General features: G+C 42.0%; 1 protein-coding gene across 2 annotated transcripts in view; it reads left to right on the forward strand.

Annotated features, from left to right (window-relative positions):
• SOS2 (SOS Ras/Rho guanine nucleotide exchange factor 2) overlaps nucleotides 1-24,033 on the forward strand; it is a 40,203-nt gene continuing 16,170 nt past the window's right edge. The window contains exons 1-8 of one of the 2 annotated variants that reach the window (XM_086892363.1): nucleotides 1-262; nucleotides 10,950-11,075; nucleotides 13,774-13,905; nucleotides 15,232-15,396; nucleotides 16,044-16,247; nucleotides 17,557-17,700; nucleotides 21,066-21,176; nucleotides 22,301-22,399. In XM_086892363.1, the coding sequence (XP_086748489.1) occupies nucleotides 176-262; nucleotides 10,950-11,075; nucleotides 13,774-13,905; nucleotides 15,232-15,396; nucleotides 16,044-16,247; nucleotides 17,557-17,700; nucleotides 21,066-21,176; nucleotides 22,301-22,399 (1,068 nt within the window). In that variant the 5' untranslated portion in view covers nucleotides 1-175. Of the gene's footprint in view, nucleotides 263-884; nucleotides 1,170-10,949; nucleotides 11,076-13,773; nucleotides 13,906-15,231; nucleotides 15,397-16,043; nucleotides 16,248-17,556; nucleotides 17,701-21,065; nucleotides 21,177-22,300; nucleotides 22,400-24,033 lie in introns of those variants that run through there. The other variant, XM_086892364.1, reaches the window with a different exon arrangement.

Here is a 24,033-nt window from a genome sequence, read left to right on the forward strand (position 1 = left end):
AGCGGGGCCGCAGCGAGCGGGGCCCGGCCCGGCCCGTCCCGACCCCCGCCCGGCGCCTCCCCGCGCCCCGAGCGGCTCCGCCGAGCTCCGAGCGGCCCCGCCGAGCCATGGCGGTCCGGCCGGGCGGGTGAGCAGAGACACCGCGGCGGCCCGGCCCCGATGAGGAGCGGCCGCCATGCAGCCGCCGCCGCAGCCCTACGAGTTCCTGGGCGAGGAGAACGGCCCGAAATGGCGCGGCCTCTTCGTGCCCGCCCTGCGCAAGGTCAGTCCCGGCGGCGAGCGGCGGCACCTGCTCGGAGCCTGCCCCGCGTCCCGGCGCTCCGGGCAGGTGGAGCCCCGGCCCCCGCCCTGCCCTCAGGCAGCGCCGGGAGGGCCCCGAGCCCCCCGCGCCTCCCTCAGGGACAGCCGGGGCTGCTGCGGGTGATGAGGGACCCGGCGGGCGCTGCTTCTCCGTCACCTGCGCTCGCTAAAGTTCGCTCTCCGCTTTAATTTGAGCTCTCGCTTCCAGGGATTGATATCCCAGATTGGTTTGGCTTGGAAGGGATCTTGAATCCCGTCTCGTTCCAGCTCCCTGCCATGGGCACTTTCCGCTATCCCTGGGTGATCCAAGCCCCGTCCAGCCTGGCCTTGGGCACTGCCAGGGATCCAGGGGCAGCCGCGGCTTCTCCGGGCACCCTGATAGCGTTGCTGATGTGCAGGGGAATGGCATCCTTCATCCCTTCCTTCATCCCCTCCCCACGGCATTTCTCCTGACAGCTTTTCCAGGCTCTTTCCCGAGCCAGATTCCTTCACCGAGCACTCACCCCAGGTGTTTCTGCCGCTCGGGTGACACCTGTGAGAGCAGCCACCTGTGGTGCAGGGAAAAGCCACCCCGTGACACATCTGTGCACTGCACAGCTGAGAGAAACCGCGTGGGGAAAAGCACACGGGAGATAAATCTGTGGTTTTAGGATTTGTTTGCACAGCAGGGAAACTCCAGCCCACCCCCCCCTTCCACAGGACACCCCCAGTAGTGGAGGGACTGAGTTAAATTGAGGCTGGAGAGGGCAGTGCCCTGCTCTGTGTCATTTGCAAAGGTTGAGGATTATTCCATAATTCTGACCATAATTATCTGCTGATCTGCATCTCTGGTGCTGGGCAGGGCTTCCATACAAGTACTTTAGGCAATGGTGAGTGCTTTGTCTCTTTTTCCCAAGAACAGATGTAGTGATGCTGTTGGGTAATGATTCTCCGTTATTTTTTAATTTTTTTTACTAGAATAAAAGACTTGCATTTGTTTTGGGTGCCTGTCTAAGTAGTCTTGTGGCTGGCATAGAAACCACTAATTGCCTGTCTGAAGAATCCTGGATTTTCTGCTCTTTACTCTAAAATCTTCTCACAGAAGCTGCTTTCCAGTCTCTTAAGAGAATGCCAAGCTGTTCTTTTCCTGATCTCTCTGGAATCCGACCTAAAGCAGCCCCTTAACACCAACCAGCATCTGCCCAACCGTGAGGTACAGCTGCAAAAAGAGTCCCTTAAAATTTAGAGGTGTTTTCATCATCCTAAAATACAGATACTGCAAAAATTGGGTGGATTCATGCTGATTTACCAATTCTGTTTGTGCATTTGGTTTTGGTGAAAAGAGCAGGAATTTCATCTTTCCAAAGCAGAGGAAATGGGGTGGTGATGCCAGTGACTGCCTGTAAAAATGTGAATTTGCTTATAGCCAGGTTTTTTTTCTCCCTGGGAAAGTTCCTTGTCTGCAGGACCCACCCTGGAGCATGAAGCAATCAGGCTGTAATGTGCATTTCTGGTGTGAACACACAGTATCAGTGAGTCAACCCAAAATTGTATCATTGTCAGGCTGCTAGGCAAGCACTCTCAGCTTTAACACATTTAAAAGATACTCTTTAAAATAAGCACTCCAGATTTCAAAATCAGCAGGAGATTATCCAAAATAACTATTCCATTATTTCTAGGGAAGCTGAGGAAGGTGGCACTGAATCCAGAGTGTGAAAGCCTCAATTTTTCTGTTAATTTCCCAATTCATTAAACATCATCAACGCTGTTTGCAGATAGTTTGTGATTTTGTCCTAAAAATCCACTTGTTGGCCAGCTGAGATGTGATTTTTTCCAGGCAGGTTGCTTTGTGATGAAAACTTTAAAGAAAGTTTAATATTTTTTTTTAGTTAAACACCTGGAATAGAGGGGTTTTTTTTAACTCTTAAGCTGTGTTTTTAATATCCTGGGCATTATTTCCCATTCCTGGAAGCTTTTCCTTTAAATGAACACTTCTTAAAGGAGAGAAACAGAAAGCAGAAGCAGAAAAAGAAGGTAGAGATTTTGGTAGAAAGAGATTTTGGTTCTCTTTCTGCATGTTAAAGTGTGAAAAATATTTAATTCTAAAATGCACAAAGGTGTGGAGATGGATAAGGAGCCCATGCAATTCACTAACAATAAAGAATATTTTTTATTGCCTGGATTTCAAGTCAAGAACATGCTTTGAAGAGCTCCAGTCTCTTTATTATGCACTCAGCAAGTTTAAGGCAACTTCTTTTTATCAAACCACTTTTAAACTCTTGCTTTACTTTAATTCTATGATGTAGACACTTAAAAAAAATGGTAAAACACATCAGTTCTTAATTTAATACAAGTAAAAAGAAGAATCTGTCTTTTGAACAATATTTTATATGCATTTATACTCTTCAAGATTAATAGAGAATGCCAGATTTTACCTTAGAATGGAACTGTTTTTAGGGAAAACCCAAAGTTAAATGGTAAAACATCTTTAAACCTGATTTTATATATTAATATGCTCACATTCCTTAGCACTGGCGCCTGGGAATCGTGTAAACTGGAAAATTAAAAGCAGTTTCATGTATTGCCTCTGTTCCAGCTGGGAGATGGACAAGCACATCCTTGCTCTAAAACACTTTATTTTCTTCTGCTCTGGAAATCTAAGCAGGGAGTGAGGGTAATTTGATAAAAAAGTCCTTTCAAAGTAAATGAATCAGAAGAAAACAATATTTTGATGTGATCACTGAGGTTTAGTTACTTGAAATGCTGTTTGGAGCAGGTAAATCAGCTCAAACAGATCCTGATAAAGGCTTTTTACATGGGGGCTGATGATTTTTAGTTATTTAGGAATCACAGTTTCTCTTGGAATAATTCTGGGAACGCTGAGGTGGAAATCCCAGAGGGTTTGCAGTGCTGGGTGGGTTTGGATCTGTGGGGTGTCACCCTGGCAGTGCTGGTGCTTGGGGAATGCTGCTGGGATTTCTCCTGCAGTGCCTGGAGGGTTTTGCTCTCCCCATTTTTCATTTCTCCACGTCTTTGGCGTTTGGGTTGGTTTTGCTTTTTTCTTTGGCCTTAGTTGGGGGAGATGTCAAATGGTGAAATCTTGTTCTAAAGCTGCATTTTAGTTTTGGGACCACTTTTCCTGGCACAGATCCAGTGCCAGAGCTTATTCTTGCTGGATTCCAGATGGAACTTCCCAGAGGTGAATTATTTTGCAGGTTGATACTGGGATTCCAGTCCTGTGTGAATTATTGAACAGGATTCCAGTCCTTTGGGAATTTCAGAGGCAGCCAGCTGAGTGTTTCACTTCCTCCAGCCCATTAAAACTGGTCCCAGCTTTAATATCCTGGGTGTGCATTGCATAAAAGGTTGTTGGGAATTGTAGTTGAAAAATTCATTTGTACCAAATACCTTCCGTTGGTACCTGGAGTAAATTTCTATTCCAGGCACTTGGAACAGGTTTTTAAAATAAACCAGGTGGCCCCATAAAATTAGTGTGTATTTTTGAAAATAGTGAGGAATGTGTTGTTAGATTTATAGATAGGGATTTTTTCACCTTAAAATATTCTTGTGTATCCTGAGCTTGCATTTCCCAAGGGCCTGGAGTGCCAGGACACAGGGAATGGCTCCCAGTGCCAGAGGGCAGGGATGGGTGAGGTATTGGGAATTGGGAATTCCTGGCTGGGAGGGTGGGGAGACCCTGGATGGAATTCCCAGGGAAGCTGTGGCTACCTCTGGATTCCTGGGAGTGTCCAGGGCCAGGCTGGACATTGGGGCTTGGAGCAGCCTGGGACAGTGGAACTGGATGAGATTTAAATCCCTTCCAACCCAAACCATTCCAGGATTCCACGATTATCATTTGTGTGTGTTCTTGAAAGTCTGCTGGCAAATTCAAAATGTATTTATATAAACAAGAGCTCTGTGTTCAGTTGCTTTGCTCTTTGATTTCTCTAAGTTCAGGAGCATCTCCTGGGGATTCCTGTTTTGGGTTTTTCCTACATGATCCACAAACACAAACTGTCAAACAGTTAAACCCCACGGCTCTGCAGGCACCACGTCGGGATAATCCTGGCACTGGGCACTATTTGCATTTTCTAAAACAATTCCACCATTGCTCTGGACCACTCATCAGATTTCTAGAGCATGACTAAAGGGTTTATTCTTAGCAAGTGTTGCATAGACAGATATAAAAGACCATTTTGAGGACTTTTTTTGAAGTTTACATTAGTTCAGTGCTTCTGTATTTTAAAACACATGGGAATTACTCTGTTGTGATGTGTGAGGTTGCAGGGTTGGGCTTAAGGTCAGGAGATGCAGGGGTGTCCAGCTTTATTCCATGCCTGTTTTCCATGGCAGGATCAGGCTCCCCTTGGGTTAGAATTATTTAATGTATTTTAGCCTCATTATAGTGGATTGTTATTTGAAGCATGCTAATTGCATTAGCAGCCATTATTATGTAATGTATTATAATTCCAACAGGAAAGTTGCTCGTTAAGAAGTTTTAAAATAATACTACATTTAGGTATGAAATCTCTTAGGTCATTTAGCTTTTCATAAATACATGTATTTGAGCTCAGAAACCTGGACCTTTGCAGGCTTGAAGTTGCTCCAAACATGAGTTTGAGTGACCTGGGCCAGTGGAAAGTGATTTGAAATGTGATGGGCTTTAAGATCCCTTCCAACCCAAACCAGGCTGGGACTCTATGGATGCATCAGCCTGCAACCAAAGACAGCTGCTCCTTTTACTTAAATCTTGCTATTTTCATGCTGTTTTTCATTTTTACAAAGTTCCTGACACAGGAATGTGTGGTTGGCAGGCAGTAACAGGAGAGTTTTTGCAGGCACTGGTGTGAGGTGGGGTTTAGATCCCAGGTGTTTAATAGGAACTGAGATTTCATTTGGCAGCTCCAGCAGAAGGAGCACTTCCTACCTGTGTTGTTCAAGTGGAAATGGGAATTAGTGTTTGCCTTGGCTTGGGGAACAGGCACAGGAATTAAAAACCACCGTGATTCACCTCATTGTGGTGCCTGCACCCCTCAGGGCTGGGCTCCAGTCCCAATCCCAATCCCAGTGTGTGTTTTCCCCATCTCATCCCACCTCACCTCCTGCAGTGTCTCCTGTCCACCTCCTGCTGCTCTCCCTGGGTTTTCATCTCTCTCTTTGCACAGTGCAGGCCTTATCTAATCTCTTCCAGAGGAGCTGTGGAGTCTGTTGTTTGCTTTTCTAATTACCTCACTGATTCCCTCTGTGCCAGCCTTTCACATCAGTGGTTCCGGAGCGTTACTCATGTGGAAAACCTGGCTTTCCTGGATCCGTGGCCTCTGTTCTCCTTGGTTTTTTAATGTCATCTCAATGACCAATTGGCTCATGGAGAAATTACTCTGAGGGCCTTCAGGGTGTCCAGATTATAGGATTTGTTCCCTGGGAGGGTGGGGATGCCCTGGCACAGGGTGCCCAGAGAAGCTGTGGCTGCCCCTGGATCCCTGGCAGTGCCCAAGGCCAGGCTGGACAGGGCTTGGAACATCCTGGGATAGTGGAAGGTGTCCCTGCCATGGCAGGGGTGGAATGAGATGGGATTTAAACTCCCTTAAACCCAAACCATTCTGGCATTCAAATTCCAAGTCTGGATAATTCAGTCCTTCTCCTTGGGAAGGGTGGGATGTAAAAAGTGGGGAGAGGGAGCCCACGAGTGCTGAATTCAGAGCCCAGAGCAGCTCCCAGCTCTGTGTGGAAGAGTTTGGGGACAACTGGGAGTTGCCAGCTTTAATTCAGACGAGGGCACAGCCAGCTCCACGTGGTGTTTCCCTCCCCTGTCACAGGGCAGAGGCTGTGCTGGCCTCCCTCAGGGTTTATCTCAATTTAAACAAAGCAGTTTATGTGGATGGATAAAATCCAAACACTTAATTTTCCATCAGGTTTGAAGATTAAAATGTATAAATAGTTTGTGTACATGTAAACAAACTCACATTTTAGCTTCTTCTTGACTCTGTACAAAAGGAAACAACAATTAACTGGAGAAAGAAAAATGTGTGTGTATTTGTGTCATTATTAATGGTTTTTTCTTTTCCTGTGGACACCAAGCAGGCTTCCCAGGAGATTTTAGAACAGTCTTTGATGCTGTTTCAAGAGTCAGATCCTGTCTGTACCACCCATCATTTCTGCTTTAATTCACCCTCCCCTCAACTAGAATATACTGCAGGAGATTATTTAAATAGCTAAAGATGGAAAATAAATTGCATATACACCGAAGTGGTGGTGTAAGATGATTTTTTAATACCCCTGTACAGTCAGTTAAGGGATAATTTTATTTTGCTAATCATGCTTCAAGTTTTTTGCAGTTAAAAAAGCCAAATGCTGTATATGTAGATAAAAATTCTCTTTTACTTAAGAGTCTGCTTCATGCTGTTCCTCTCTCAGCATGTTTTAATGTGATTTAAGAAAAACAGGCCAGCCAGAAATTGCTGTACTAGAAATAAAATAAGAAATCAATGTGGTTATTTTAAAAAAGTTGACGGTGCATTTTTATTGGGGATTTCTCTTCAAATATTTAAATCTTTGTGCTTATTTCTAAAGAATAATGCTTGAAAATATGGAATATCAGTGCTATCCCCTTTCAGTGAATAAGAGCAACAAGAAACCTTTAAGTTGCTCCATTTGGTTCCCTTCTTCCTCTGGAGCATCATCCAGATGAGGGATTAAAAATGACCTTTGGAGCAGATGTTTTGTGTTTCTCATGATCAGGGTCATTGTTAGGAGAGAAAAGATAAGAAGGAATTAAAACACAGGCTTTTAAATGAGAAACTTCTTCTGAAATCGCAGGTAATACTGGAATTCCGTTTTCTGAAAATGTAGTTTTGAATAGGAGTAGAAAACTGGGATATTTTTACCAAATATTTCAGGAATATGAATCCATATTTTTATGGTGGAATGTGCTGCCTGCAGACTTGATGTGCACTTCGTGGATTTGGGAATTTTCTGTTCTTGAGAATTTTTTAAATGAAAAATCTCTTTTTTTTGCTCATGTGCTCTCTGTGGAACAACTGGAGCTTTCTGGATGTGTTTTCACTATCAAAATAATCTATTAAGTGAAAATATATTTAGTTTTGTAGCCAAGCTGTTGGTTTGTCTCAGAAAAGGCTAAAAAGGAGTTCCTTGCAGTTTTGACTCTATGTTTTATTTCTGCTCAGCTTTTTGTCATTTCAAATGGAACCCTTGGATCATTTCTTTTATACTCTGGACTTCTGGATTTCCCCAAGTCTGAGATCCAGAATTCCTGTGCTTCAAAATTAACCCTGACATTATATTAAAAAAAAAAAAAAGATCCTTTTTTTTTTCTAGTTTTAATGCCATTTATCACTATGAAAAGTTTTCATCCTCATCTTTTCTGAGCAGACTCCTTGCTCTGAGGATTAAATAATATCTCACTGAGAAGGAATTTTGGGGAGAAGCTTTTAAGGATTTTCATCAAATGCACATTGGAAGGGTGGGAGGATAGGGAAAAATTGAGGAGCAAGAGAAGGAGCAGTGTAGAAAATTCAACTTAAAATAAAATTGTGTCCCCCAGAAAGGCCTTAAGGCCAAGTTTAAATGTCGTCTTGCACCTCTTATTTAATTTCTTTTCATTGGAACAACTTGAACTGTGTGAATGACACTAAAAGTTAGTTCTGCTAATCCTAATCTCTCTTTAATGATTTCAGAGATAAAATAGTAAAAAAATCTGTTTTCTGTACTTCCTTCTGCTCAGCTTCCTGCAGCAGAGCTCTGACTGCTCAGTGCAACACCTTGTGGGTTCTTAAAAGGTATTTTGACCCTTAAAAGAAACAAAATTCGGCCTGTGTAGCTCTGGTGTGTTTATTCCATGCCAGGTTATCTAATTGTGCTCAGATATTTCAGTCTGCAGCAGAGATCAGTGAATGTCTCTTCTGTAACATCCCCAGTAATTCCTCCTGCTTTTTTCTGGACATGGAGTGCTTTATCAGTCTCACCTGCCTTTTCCAGTCCTCTCAGTCAGGATTTAGGAGGTGCTGTAAAGAATAAATGTTTTGTCCTTGACCCAGTGGCATCTGATTTGATCAGCTGGTGCTCAGCTTTTATTACAGTATTTTTGTTTTGCTCTGAGAAACACTGTCTTGAAATGAAATTGGTTTATTTTTTCTTCTCAGCATTTATGTCAAAAGAACTTCTCTGAAGCCCAGGGAGTGCAGAATCACCTCTGGGACCTTTCAGGATGCTGCAGGCAGACTCGTTTTAAGTGGCAGCTGATCTTCTAAATCCTCTGGGGAGAGTTGGCTCAACCAAGAGATTTTGGGCTTTGTTGTTGGTTTTGCTCCTTTTGAAGGAAATTTGACTCTGGGACTTAGAGAGGGCCATGGAGATGATTTGGGGGATGGAACAGTTAGGAGGGAAGGCTGGGAGTGTTGGAGAGGAGATGGATCCAGGGAGAGCTCAGAGCCCCTTGCAGGGCCTGAAGGGGCTCCAGGAGAGCTGGAGAGGGACTGGGGACAAGGGATGGAGGGACAGGAGCCAGGGAATGGCTCCCAGTGCCAGAGGGCAGGGATGGATGGGAGATTGGGAATTGGGAATTGCTGGCTGGGAGGGTGGGGAGGAGCTGGGCTGGAATTCCCAGAGGATCTGTGGCTGATCCCTGGAAGTGTCCAAGGCCAGTTTGGAGCAGCCTGGGGCAGTGGGAGGTGTCCCTGCCCATGGCAGGGGTGCAATAGGATGGTGCTAAAAGCTCCTTCCAAGCCAGACTATTCCAGGATTCCATGATTTGTGTTCCTAAAATGAAGCTAACTCCATGTCACTCTTTAAGGAGAGCTCTGTGCTCCCCTGCTGCTCCTCAGCCTTGCTGGACATCCATGTGCTCCCAAGAAAGTTTAGGAGAATGTGGCATGAGGTGTTTAGACCTGGCAACTGAAGTCAAGTACAAATGAAGTCATTTTTTTTGCAAGGTGAAGTCTGAAGTAAAAACTGGGCTGCGGTCTGATCAGGGAATGGGAGTTCCCATCTTTTCCTGATCTTCCTCCTCACTGTTCCTGTTCTTGTCAGTTCTCTGGAGCATCATTAAGGGTTCACTGCAGGGACACAGAATTTCATTTGATTTCCTTGCTGTAGTGGTGCTCTCTGAGACACGTGGTGGGACCTTAACCCGGCACTTCCTGGTTTGCCATTGTTTTGTGAATTAAACTCTCGTGTTCAGGAAGAACACAAAATGCTATTGTTGAAAACCTGCTGTCTTAAGTAGGACTTTTCAAGGAGCGGGTTTGGTTTTCTTGAGGATTCTTTCTTTCAGGATCTCGTATCCGTGTTGGCTGGGAATCGGTTGTGTAAAGCAGAGATTCATGTTTGAGGCACAGAAGGCAAAATTAAATTTACAGGGCTATAAAATAACTTTACAACAAGACTGGGCAGCTGGATTCGAACTCACATAGGGCAGGGTTAGGTGGGATATTGGGAATTGAGAATTCTTGGCTGTGAGGGTGGGGAGGCCCTGGCAGAGGTTTCAGAGCAGCTCTGGCTGCCCCTGGATCCCTGGAGTGTCCAAGGTCAGGTTGGACAGGGCTTGGAGCAGCCTGGGATAGGGGAAGGTGTCCCTGCCCTGGCAGGAGGGGGGACAGAATGATCTTTAAGGTCCTTTCCAACCCAAACCATTCTGGAATTCTCCTTCATTTGACGGATGCCCTCAGAGCCCCCCAGTTTTTGGGAACTGCTCCATGGGCTTTTGGAAAGGGCTGTACCTGTATTTCAGAGCATCACAATTCAACCCAAAGGTGTTTCTGTCTTGTCCCAAGAAACTGCCACCCCATTTGTACTGTGAATACCAATGTGAGTATATCACACGACTTTTTTGAGGTGATTTACATGGAATTTGTGTGGGGAGAGGAGGGAATTTCCCTGGATTGTATTCCTTACGAAGCTTTTGGCTATAGTTTGAGATCTAGTGAGTGCTTTCCTGATTGAGAAGCTGCCAGGGAAAACTGAGTATGGAGACCAACCCCTGAGTGCTTTTTTTTTTTCTTTTTAAGGTGGGGTGGTTTGATTGAGGAGCTTTTTCATAGAAAAAGAGCCCTGCTGCCCCTGGATGTAGGATGAAAGGAACTGTAGCCCTTTCTGTATGGGCACATGCTAAGGTTGCCTCTTCTGGGTTGTCTGGTCTAGTTTAGCCTGGGAAACCAAAGCTGGGATTAATCTCCATGATAGTGAGATAAAACGAGTTATCCTGCCTGGCCTTGCAGAGAGGTGGGAGTCAGCTTTTCCTTGCTTTTCCCTGTGGGTCTGTGCTGCTCCTCTGTTCAGTCACCCAGGTAGGGTGAGCTGGGTGACTCCATCAGGCTCTCATTAGGGCTGGTAACGTCACTGCAGTTACTCATTCAGGGCATGAGTAACTCAGAGTTACCCACAGGGATGGTTTCACTGAATGCTGGCAGAAATCTGCCTTGGCTTGATGCTTCTTCCCACTAAAATGGCAAAACACAGAGTTTGTAATTCCACAGAGGTGCCAGCTTGGCTTGAATAGGAATTACCACCTTAACTCCAGAGGAAAAATTGTGAGAAATATTAAAAGCGTGTGAATTCGCAGCACTGCGTCCAGAGTTATCCTGCTTTTGCTGGGATTTGTTTTTAAGCACAGCTTTCCATGAAAAACTCCTAATTCTTTGAATTCCTTTGGCCAGGTCCAGCAGCAGGTTCACCCCAACCTCTCAGCAAAGGAAGATTCCCTCTACTACATTGAGGAGCTGATCCTGCAGCTGCTGAACAAATTGTGCATTGCCCAGCCACGGACTGTGCAGGATGTGGAGGTAGGAATGGGGCTGGAAAACAAGGCCTTGCCTCTGAAATCGCTGGAATTAATTGGAATATTTTCAGCAATGCAGGTTGGAAGCCTTAAAAAGCTTCCTAATGTGACTTTGTGACTGCTCCTGGATCCCTGGAAGTGCCCAAGGCCAGGTTGGATGGGGTTTGGAGCAGCCTGGGATAGTGGAAGGTGTCCCATGGTAGGAATTGGAACTGGATGATCCTTAAGGTCCCTTCCAACCCAGACTATTCTGGGATACTCTGATTCTGTTTAGATTTTATAAGCAAATTTAACTGGAAACTTATTTTCCTATCCAGTGCTTCAGGATAGAAACTGTGGGTATTTTTCCTTTCAGCAATATTTTTATAAATGCAAAATGCTTTGAAGGATTTTCTGCTCTTGAATGCACAATGGATTTAAGAATTTTTCCTACATTTATGACATCAATCTACAAGAAAAAAAAATATTTCAGTGAAAGTTTACTGTTGTCATGCCTGGATTGTGCAGCTGAAGGAATAGAGTTGGATGTTCCTGGGACTTTCTTGGACTCACTGAGGCTCTTGTATTATTGCAGCTGTCAGCTTTTGTGTCATTCCAAAACGAGGGTTTAATGGAGTCTTGATGGAGAAAATGCTTCCACGTGGCTGTGACCCAATAGAGCTTTGTAGAGCATTAATTTTACATTAGTCTGTAGGTCCAGGATCTTCAGCCTCATCCAAAATAATGTCTTTGTATGAGATTCTCTATGTCTGTTGTGGAAATTAAAATAATTTTTATATATATATATATATTTACACACACATATGATTATATATTAACATATATAAGTATATTATAACAGAATATAAATTATATGTGTGTCAAGATTATTATAAGTATTTTAATATGATTAATATATAATATATAATGTTATACATTCTATATTATATATAATATATAATTAATACATTAATATAATCAATACAATTAATAGATTATATAAAAATATAAATACATATATTCACGTATATGTGAATATGTATAATTCATATTGTAGTCACATATTGTATATTCACATATACATATATGTGAATATGTATAATTTCTATATATTATAAATATAAATTATATGTGTGTCATGGAAATAAAAGAAAAATATATAAGTAAATATATATATATTTATATATAACATTATATAGTATATATATAATTTATATACTATAATATATTTTATATAAAATATGTATGAATAATATGTATATAATTCTGTTAGTTTTTATAATTTTTTGTATATATATATAAATAATAAACAAGAGGGTTTTTTATTTTTATTAGATGCCCTTTATTCAACATTAATTATTAATTTGTTATTATTTTTTTAATACTGATGCATGAAGATTATTATGTCACTAAATTAAAGCAAAATTTAATAGTTCCTTAATAGCTTTTGGGATTGGATCTGCTCCTCAGCTGTTTTTAGCTGTTAAAGAAAAACATGAGAGCTGTGATCTCTGAAGTTTATTAGTTTATTAGTGGAACTGTTTGTCCAAGATATTGTCCTTAAGTATTTGCAGGATTGAGGTCTAAAAATCTCAAATTAGAAATGTTTTATAAATAGAAGCAGCCCTTCAGATTGTTCCTAAAGAAAACAGTGGGAAGCAGTGTTAGAGCACAGAAGGCCTGTGTTAGGTTGGATATTGGGAAGGAATTCCTGGCTGGGAGGATGAGGAAGCCCTGGGATGGAATTCCCAGAGCAGCCCTGGCTGCCCCTGGATCCCTGGCGGTGCCCAAGGCCAGGCTGGATCAGACTGGGACAGTGGAAGTGTCTCTGCCCATGGCAGGGGTGGAACTGGATGGGATTTAAGCTCCCTTCCAACCCAAACCAGTCTGGAATTCCAGGATTCTAAGCTGAAGGATGGCTGAATGCCACCTTACCTCCATTTTTGGGAGGATCTCCTGGTCGGATCCCAAGGAAGGATCGTTTGGGGGCTGCTCTCCAGGAGGGAATGTCACCCTGTGGTGACCTGGGAGCTGATCACAAAGCTGGGCGTTGAATGGCCACCTGCAAAGGCTTGAAAGCTGCCTCTAAGAAAATCTGCCTCTCTGAAGACCTTGGGCCTCCTGTCAGGTCTTGGAATATGTGCAAGAATCTTTTCATCAAAGGGACACAAAAATTTCACCATTTTTTTCCAGCTCATCCTTCAGCTTTTCATTCCTGCTGCAAACTTTATCTGATGTAGGGCAAGTTACACTTTTTCTCAAATAGAAACAGTATCAATTCGGGTTTTTTTTTTTGTGGGCTGTAAAGTGTTCAGTATTTCCTGATGGTGTTTAAATCTTGAGCTCCCAGTCTCACAGAACCCCAGAATAGTCTGGGTTGGAAGGGATCTTAAAGACCATCCATATCCAACTCCCTACCATGGGCAGGAACAACTTCCACTGGAGGTAGAGACTGAAACCTTCTTGCTGCTCTTGAAAAGATCATGGATTTTGGGAGATTTGAAGGAATTCCTGGTGCTCAGGGAAGGGAGGTTGTTGGGGAATGCTGAAAAGAGGGAAGCCGAGTTAGGTGAGGAAAGAACAATTAAGAAAACGTGTTGCAAACACTGAGGAGGAGGATAATTGTCTGTAATTGTCTGGAGGGGAAGTAATTTGCTGTGCTGTGTTTTATTTCAACCTCTCTGGTGGCTGTGCTTGGTCTCAGTGCTCTCTGTGTTGGGCAGGAGCGGGTTCAGAAGACGTTTCCTCACCCCATAGACAAGTGGGCGATCGCTGATGCTCAGTCGGCCATCGAGAAACGGAAAAGAAGGAACCCCCTCCTGCTCCCTGTGGATAAAATCCATCCTTTACTGAAGGTACCTCTCACCTTTACTGCCCCCCAGCATGATCTTTAATGTGTTTCTTTATTTTTATAAAATCAAAGAAGTTTCTCTTCTTGGCAGAGGGAGTAAAAAAATCACCATAAAGCTGAATTTATTCTAGTGTGTAATAAAAGCAAATCCTTAAATTCGTCAGGTTTAAGACATCACTGTGTTAATCTATTACCCTATTTTGAAATAGGATTAGTTAGTTCTTAACATAAACAAAACTCAAATACCTTCTCTTGTTCAGCAGAGGTGCTTTGATGCCTTTATTTGTTTCAAAATGCTGCAGAAGCTAAAATAGAAGAAGAGGGAACAAGTAGATCCTGTTCTTTGTGTACTGTCAACCAAGATGTGTCCTTTCAGTCACTGCTGAATGTCACTGGTGCCTTGGGTTTAAAAATCAAGAGATCTGCAGTGATGTTTCCAGCTGCTGAGAAAACTTTATGGGAACATAAACAGGAATTAAAGCACTTTTTCAGGTCTTCTTGCTGTGTTCATACACACAACATCTCAATTCCTGAGGGTTAATGAAAGGGAAAGGGGTGTCAAGAGAAAAAAGAGCATTAAATAAGATCTTCCTAAACACTGGTGGTGTTCTTTGGTGAAATCTGGTTTAGAAGTATGAAAACAGGCCCAGAATCTGATTTTTAGAAGATGCACCAACAAATAAGGAGAGCAATTCATGCCTTATTCAAATGCACAAAGTCACCTGCATTGATTGGCAGCTAAAAGGCTGTGTGGTGCAAGCTGTGCAGGACATGGAGCATGTTCCCAGGGATACTGTGCTGCATTCATCCTGGTTTTTGTCTGTTCAGATTTCCATTATTAAAGATCCATTATTTTATGGAGTGCAGAGGGCTCAGTTGGTGTGGCAGAGATAATCTTTAAGGTCCCTTCCCACCCAAACCATTCCATGATTCCTTGAAAGTGAAACCTACTCTGTTCTCAGGAGTCCACATTAGGGCCAGAGTCCTGCAGTAAGCACAGAGATGGAAATTTAAGTACAGGAGTAATTCCACTGAAGTCCCTTCCTTAAATGAATTCTATTTTTAGGACTGTCATTTTTAGAGGAAGAATTATTTCAAGGTGTGTAGCTTTTCCTCTGTGAAAATACTGCAAAATAACACAAGTATTTACAAACATCTCCAGGCAGATGTTCCAATTTCCATTTGATGTCCTCAGCCCTGGGTGTTCCATTACTGTAAATTATCTCCACAGACAAAATCCATTTCAGTCAAAAATTCAGTGTGTTTATTGTCATTCTAGATGAATTTCTGGAATAAATACCATTTGTTTTCTCTTGTTTTCACTTTGCAGGAGGTCTTGGGCTACAAGGTGGATTACCATGTCTCTCTCTATATCGTGGCTGTCTTGGAATACATCTCAGCTGACATTTTAAAGCTGGCTGGAAATTATGTTTTCAATATCCGACACTTTGAGATCTCCCAGCAGGACATTAAAGTATCAATGTGTGCTGATAAGGTAAGGGGTTGGGATTAAAACAGTATTTAGAGGTGATTTGTTAAAGTTTCTTTGATCTGGGAGGTGTGTTCAGAGGAGGATCAGAGGGAGAGCCTGGTTTTAGTCAAAGGCAGAGCTTCTCTCCTTGTTCATGTCACATCAGTCACAGCAGAAATTTAAGTTAAGCCTGGGTTAACTTTGGGAACAGCAGGAGCCTTTCCAAGCAGTGTAAGGACAGAAAATGATGATGTCCTTCATTTCTCTGCTGTCACACCCTGCTGATGTCACTTTGTCACGGCAGCTCTCCTCCGTAACACAGAAAAGACCTTTAGTTTTTATGCCCATTAAAATGAGAAACATTTTTGTTCTGTTTTGTCTTCAGCAGGAGGTTTTGTCCAAGGCTTATGCAAGATGCCTTGTTTTCCAAGTTGATTCTGCATGAATTGTAACTTGTTTTCTAGGTCGTGCTCACTTCCAAGGGGGAAAATGGCTTTGGCAACTGCTGCAGCCTCCTGCTGCCAAAGTTGAAATATTACTCCCTTGTGAAAGTGAATACAGCAAGGATTGTATTAAAAACTCCAAGGATTTCTCTGAACACACTGAAAGGGCTGAGCTGGAGCCACGTGTGAAAATCTGGCTGGGTGTAATTCTGTGGATTTCTTTGGCAGGTTTTGATGGATATGTTTGATCAGGATGAGATTGGGTTGGTTTCTCTGTGTGAGGACGAGCCTTCTTCTTCTGGAGAGCTCAACTACTACGACCTGGTGAGAAATGAGATTGCAGAAGAAAGGCAGTACCTGAGGGAGCTGAACCTGATCATCAAAGTATTTCGGGAAGCTTTTCTGTCCAACAGGAGACTCTTCACACCTCATGTGAGTCCTTTCTTGATGAGCAATGCTAATTACCCCATTAGCAGCCAGAACTTACCCATTTTGAATGAACTGTGTTGGAGATGAAATCAAATTTGATTTATTGTCTGTCAGTGAATAACGAGCGTTGTCTGTGTGTGAAATCCCATGGGGGAATTGCCATTAATAGCATGGGAGTGGAGCTTAATGGACACAATTCCCTGTCAGATGCCAGCAGCAGCTGGATTATTTTGGTCATTGAGGTAATAGTTTCACTTCTCCTTAACACAAAAATTAACTCATCTAACTGCATATGCAGCTTGAACTGACATTTACAGGCTACTCCTTATCTGTAGAAATTCCAATTAAAACAGCCCTTGGCTGTGGATTCTCTAACTGTGAAGGGAACCTCTGTTTGATTGAAATATTTGATTGAAATAGTCTGTGTGGCAAATTTTGTTCTCAGGAGGAGTGAGGAGGGATTGGTGGATCCTTCCTGTGGGACAGGGAGAAGGGGGCAGGTCAGCAGCACCTGAACTGGGATTTTTAGGTGATACCAAAAGGTTAAAAAGAAGCACCAGGGGCCATTCCCATTCCAGCTGGGTGTGGAGATTCCTCAGGAGCTGATGGAATTGTGCAGGTGTGGGGGTAGAATTCAGTGAAGATGATGGGAGGAGAAGGGAGCCGTGTTTGGGAGCTGAGGAATATTCTTTTGGGAATGGGTATAGGAAACTTCAGGATTTCATTTTCCCACAAGAAGGTTGCCGTGGTCTGGGCACTGGCAGGAGGTCAGTGGGAGGCTGGAGGAGGGAATTCAGAGGGATCAGAGGGAGAATCCAGGACACTGGAAGGAGCTCCCTCATTGACTGTGGAGAATTGAAAATCCACAATTAGAATTTGGGAATGAAGCTGCCAATTCCTGCTCCATTCCCAGCTCTGCTGAAGCAGCCCAGGTGCTTGAGTTACACCCGTGGTTTAGAGGATCTGAGCTTGGAGCTGCTGTAAATTCCTCCTGTAAATCACCTCCTTCCTGCTGTGTTCCATGGGACATGCAGGAGCAGAGGGAGCAGTGACAGCGGGAAAGGGGAATGTCTGTCCAGATCCCAGCCTGTCCTGGGAGCACAGCAGCTCCTGGGAAGGATGCTGTGGAAATTGAGCAAGGCTGGATGTGCCCAGGGAAGCCTGGAGCGCTAGGAAGACCACAGAGTTTAACTTTTCCTTGCTTTTTGTTGGCTCCTCTCGATTTACCTCCTGGTTCAGACAAAACCCACTCCAATATTTACATGCTTCAAGTTATCCCAGCCATTAACTCAGCCATGTTTTGTGTTTGCAGGACATTGATGTGATATTCAGCAACATTTCGGACATCCACGAGCTGACAGTGAAACTTTTGGGATTGATTGAGGACACTGTGGAAATGACAGATGAAAGCAGCCCTCACCCTCTGGCTGGCAGCTGCTTTGAGGACCTTGCAGAGGTTTGGTGTTTAATTTGGTTGCTTTAGGGGGTTTTTTAATGTTTGTTTTTATTAAATCACTCAAAACAGGGTTTTAATTCAAATACATTGTTTAACATCTGGAATGGGAAATGTCTTCACAGAGCAGGGACTCCAGGAAGGAATGAAAAAGCAGCAGTTTATGGCTCAGGAATGTAGCAAAAGTGCTGTGGATACCCACTGAGCTCTAAAATAGATATTGAAGAGTAGGAATAAGGGAAAACACTGCACTGGGATTGGGTGTGGCTCATTCTGGAACATTATTAATTATTTTCTCAGTTTGTTTTGAAATACTGGAAGGATTTTTTTTTAAATTCTGAAATACTCCATACTAAAACTACTCTGAAATACAGAAGGGAGTCACAAAGTTGAGGTGGGATAGAGCTCAATTTAGTCAGAATTCCTGAAAATAGGTGCAGAATGACTCGAATTCAGCAGGGAGGTGCACAGGGGAAAAGCAGCATCTGAGAGGCAAGAGGAGAGTTCAGCTTAGAATTAACCACAGAATTTTAATTGTGTGGGAAAAAACTCTTGACCAAGGTAGGGATGGAAGCTTTGCTGTTGTTGGACATGGTTTAAATGGAATCTGCTTTTCCTTGGGATGTCCATTAATCCCAGTTTTTGGCCCTAAAACGTGACAGCAATCATATGAACCACTATTAGAAAAAAAAGCAATGAGTTGTTCTGAGCTGACAGAAAATGTAGCAGGTGAACCACGTGGTGAATGGAAAGTTTTTAGTTTTATCTTAAAATTATGATGTTTATTTAAAAAAATAAAAATTTTATTTAACTTTTTATATATCTTCCATTTTTAAGATCTGAGGATTGCATGAACACCCCAGCACCACCTGGAGAATTATTACATTTTTGTAGCTGTAAAAAATACAGATCTTTGGGCACAGATACCACTTATTTAGGAATAGACCATAAAGTTTTCTTGGCATTGCTTCAATAAACCACTCATGTAGGAAAGTCCAGTTGACCAAATCTTAGCAGTTATTGAAGCATAATTGCTTTATAATGATAAGGAGAAGTGTTTGATCAATGGATTAAAGTAGTTAAAATATTGAAACTGAAAAGAAAAAATCCTTAAATTTGAAATAGTGAAATAGTGCAGCATTGTCCTGGAAAAAAAAATAAATCTGATTTTATTGCAAAAGCTGCTCTGAGTCATCCTGTGCTTAATGGAAACAAATCCTTTTCAATGAGTGAAAATCTCATCTGATTTTTCATTCACTGAAAAACTTGAAGAGGAAATGAAATCCAGATTATTTTTCCAAGCTTTTCATGAAGGTAATCTATTTAAATTTATTAATTCAGTTAATATGGGACGAGACCTGCTTAATAACTGAGCTGCTGATTTGATCATCTCACAGGGTGAGATCATCTTTCTGTCAGTGTTTGCAAAAGGAATCATCAAAGAGAGATATGAAAGTGTTTATTTGCTTTGCTTATCTCACTGCCAGGGTTGTTCATTTAGTGTTTCCATTAAAAAAGGTCCTTCAACTTCTTGGGAAGGATAATTAAAACCAAACAACTCTTGCAAGCTGGAATCTTCCTGCTTTGTCTATTTTTTTCTGCATCAGGCCCCTGCATGGTTTAAAAACACAAATATTGTCGAGGTTTTGAGATAAGGAAGTGTAGGAAAAATAAAACATTAATTTCATGTATGGGGAAAATAAAACATTTTTTTGCTGATGTGGGGGAAATTCAGAAACTGACACCCAAAAGTGGGAGATGGATGGTTGAGAGCCTCAGAACAGGGCAGAGGGTTTCTGCCTGCTTTGGAGGGATCTTCACACAGCAGCTGATAAAACAAGGGGATTGTCAGTAGATTGTAAATTTGTTTTCTGGTGTTTGTGGTTCCACGAGAGGAGTTTGAAGTATCCACAAAGGAATAAGGGTGGGAAGCAGTGCCCAGCCCAGGGGGGTGGAATGGGCAAACACCAGTCCAGGGCTGTATCCTGCACTGAGATAATTTATATGGACATCAGGGTGGTGCTTCCATAGAATGCCAGAATGGATTGGGTTGGAAGGAGCTTAAATCCCATCCCAGCCCTGCCATGGCAGGGACAGCTCCCACTGTCCCAGGCTGCTCCAGCCCCAGTGTCCAGCCTGGCCTTGGACCCTTCCAGGGATCCAGGGACAGCCACAGCTGCTCTGGGAATTCTATTCCAGGGCCTCCCAACCCTCCCAGCCAAGAATTCCCAATATCCCATCTAACCCTGCCCTCTTTCCACCAAAAGCCATCAATTTCAATATTCCAGAATTCCATATTTCAGACACTTTTGCAGCATTGCATGCATAAAACCCTTTTTAAATAATTAATCTCTTGGGGAAGATCCCTAATGCAGTTCATTTTAATCTCATGTTCATTAAACAAACCCAAAATATAAAAATACTGATTGAAACCTAAGTGGAAGAAACTAAAACCACTTGTAAATGCAGTAAAAATTTCAATAAATTCCAGCAGACAGCACAGAGTCAGGGAAGATTGACCTGGCTCCTGCAATGGATTTGCACTGTGGATTCCACTGTGACTTGAGACTTCACCAATGTTCAAACAAGCCTTTAGTGGGGTTGGTATTCCCAAATCCAGCAGCCTGGCAAGCTCTGAGGTGAAAAGAGGGATGTGCTGATCCCAGCAGTGACTCAGGAGTGAATCAGCCCCAGGAGTCTGCAGGGACTGGGATCATCCTGACAAGCCCTGGCACAGCCCAGCTGGGAGCCAGAAATGATTCCTGTGGGATCCCTGAACAGCCAGAAATGATTCCTGTGGGATCCCTGAACAGCCAGAAATGATTCCTGTGGGATCCCTGTACACCCAGAAATGATTCCTGTGAGATCCCTGTGCAGCCAGGTTTCCATCCCATCTAGCTCTTACTGATCTATGGAATCACAGCTGGATACTCCAAACAGAACCATAATTTTTGCATCTAAACCCTTGATGTCATTTGAAGACTTTCCCCTGAGACCGGTTGCTTTGTCCCAGATGAGATATTTTCCCTGGAAAAGTGTCCCAGGTTTCCACATTGTCCATCTTCATGGACAGAGAGGAGGTAAAATTGCCATTCCATGGGAAATGGGGTGAAAAGCACAAACTTCTCTTGGTTCCCACTGCTTCAGTACAACAAAGTTTGTGTTGGCCACAAAGATGGAGAGGTTGAGGAGTGCCAAGAAAATTATGGGCATTTCAAAGCTGGAAGTGAAATAAGATTGTGGTTTACTCAATGTTTATTTTGCAAAATCAATATTTTCTTGAAAAGTTCCATCAGCTTATTAAAGGAAATTATTGTACCAGCTGGGACAGAAATAGCTTCTGTGTGTAATTCTGTGTTTTTATTCAGGAGCAAGCCTTTGATCCATATGAAACCTTGTCCCAGGATATTCTCTCTCCACAATTTCTTGAGCATTTTAATAACTTAATGGCCAAACCTGCTGTGGCTCTCCACTTCCAGGTGAGTGCAAATGAGAAATACTGAATGGCTTTAATTCTCATATTTCAAAGGTTTGGATTCTGTCAGCAATTTTTTGCTTCCAACAAAGTAATCCTCAAGGTCCTGCCCTTTCTTCACTGTGAGATTTTGACTTTGCCTCTTGCTGTAAAAACAGGGCACAGCTCTGACCCATCCCAGGAGTGTTTTGCAGGTTTTTTTCTCCTCACATGAGAACGGAGGGTGAATTCTCACGCTTACTTTGCTTTTTAAAGACAACCACAGGCACACAAACACCATATTTTCATTTCGTCCCGTGCATATCCAAGGCCTCCTTCAGCACTGGGGCTGTGACTGGTGCTTTTTCTGGAATAATTCTTCAGTAATTTCTTATTCATTGCTGGCTAGCAGCATAATCTGTGATTCTTATTTCATTAGTTCCTTCTGCCTGTGTAGCAGATTTATTAATTAGATTAATATTTATTAAATTATTTTTTTAATTTAAAAAATTTTAAATAAAAATGTGTTAATATTAAGATGCTGCTCAGGCTGAGCTGGTGTTCAGAAAAGGCCTTAGAGAAGCTGCTGAGCAAGTGATGGGTCACTGGTGCTCCCAGTTAAGCCCAGTTTAGTGGTACTGGGGCACCTCTGAGCTTTCCCTTCAGGGAGTGTTTCCAGCTCTGAGCCCTTGGTGAGCTGGATCATCTCACTCTGAAATACTCCTTGGAAAGTGAGTAAGGAAAGCTCTTTGCCTCCTTCCCTCCGAATTTTTAAACTCAAAGCTGGAATTCAATTCTTTCATTCCAGATGAAATTGATATTCAAGTCTGGTATGAGTGAATCTGGCCTCATTTCTGAGGTAATTCAGTGTCTCCTCAGCAGTTATGCCATGGAAAATGGCAGGAATTTCACCACTGTGGAAAAATCTCATCTTACAACCTGAATTATTGCCTTAGTCAACTACTGGGAATGGAAAATACTTCTCATTTTTTAAGTGATAAACCTGTGATTCTCTGTGATGTGAGTGTGATACTGATTTCTTCAGTAGACAATGAGGCCTCCATATTTCTGTGGGACATAATGGGAGCCAAGTGAATATTCTGAGTATTTCAGTGTAAGTAAACCTCTTTTTTTTTTTTTCCTTTCCAGTCCACAGCTGAAGGATTTAAGGAAGCTGTCCAGTATGTCCTGCCTCGCCTTATGCTGATCCCAGTTTACCACTGCTTGCACTACTTTGAGTTGCTGCAGGTAAATGGAGCCACACTCTTATTTCTAACTGAAAATAATTATTAATGTAGAGAATCTGAGCTTTTAAATAGGTGGTTACATTTTACTTACTCCCTCTGAAAATTAAAATTATTTGACACTGGTTACTTCATTTCTGAAAAATAAAAATGTATTAAAAATAGTCTTAAAAAGCATCTGTTGATCTCATGTGAACATTCAAAGTAAATTTTATCAAACAAATATTTATTGAACTTGAGTTCTAATACAGTTAAAATTTAATACACAAATCTAACTTCTTCTTTCTATGAGTTCTGAATTTTTTATCTATTCAGAAAGAGCTAAGCAGGATTCAGTCAGAATTCTCAGTCTCAGGTCACACTCCAGCTGCAGCTCAGTTTATCATTTCAGAATAATCCATTCTTAATATTCAACCACTTCTCCTGAGTCCTAACTGGAATTAGCTGAGGATAATGTAAAAAAGGTTCTGTTTGCTCCATTGTGTGGGGAAAGTTTGTAATGCTTTAAGGGTAAATGAATTATTAACTAACAGGGGATGAACTTAAATGAAATGGGTAAAACACCCTGTGGCTATAGCTGACATTTGGAAATAGGAACAGAAATTACTCTTTGAGGTTCTCACTGTAAAATCTGATGCTGCACAGATGAGTTGTAGGGATTTCCTTTGTGTTTTAAAGCATTTGCTTGTATGAAAGAGGAAAACAGAATTTATCTGTAATTCAAATAAATATTTCTAGCAGTTGTGTTAATAATAATAATAATAATAATAATAATAATAATAATAATAGTACCAGGTCTGTAATTAATATTTAGCACAAACTCTTTTTTTTTTTTTATTTCTACTTAATTTCACTCTTGTTTTCATTATGTCTGCTGTGATTTTGTGCATATCCTGATTTAAATAAATAAAAACAAGGGATAGTTTATTTTGACCCACCTCCAATGAATGGATTGCCAATATTTTGCAGAAAAGTTTAAATCCCAGAATGGTTTGGATCGGAAGAGACCACAAAGATTATCTGGTTCCACCCCCTGCCATGGCATGTTGCTATCAACTAGATGGAGATTATATGAAAATCTGTGGAATTTCCTAATTCAGGAAGTTTCTGCTGAGTGGTGGAGATGGATTTAATTTTTATACAAAGGAAATACATTTGTTCCACTGTCTTTACATTCTTCTGTAGTAGCAAATCTTGAATTTCAGACTTTCTTTTACTCTTTGATCTGTGCAAAATTGATATTTCTTCTTGAATTTGCTGAAGGTGGCAGAATTCAGGATGATAGGAAGCAAAGAGCTTCTTCTGTCTGAAATTTGGATTGTTGAGATGGTCTCATGGAAGGAAGACACAGAGAATTCCATAAACCAGCACTGAATCCTTGGCTATTTCAAACCTTCAAACTCTTGAATCAAACCAGTTTGGAACAGGATGTTGTTGATAACAGGCTAAATAAATAAACATTAAAGGGTAAAAGGTGATCTTTCTAAACTTGGTGAATATCCACTGATTTTTCCTGAACCTCTGACAAATATTTTTAGTTTCATGCACATCTGCTCTGTAAATCACTGACTTGAGATCACCGATTTCACCGAGTGCTGCTGATAACACCATGCAAGAAGGTTTTTCAGTCTTCCTACC

The sequence above is a fragment of the Cyanistes caeruleus genome, chromosome 6 (assembly GCF_971803275.1).
Source record: "Cyanistes caeruleus chromosome 6, bCyaCae1.hap1.1, whole genome shotgun sequence".
Classification (NCBI taxonomy): Eukaryota; Metazoa; Chordata; class Aves; order Passeriformes; family Paridae; genus Cyanistes; species Cyanistes caeruleus.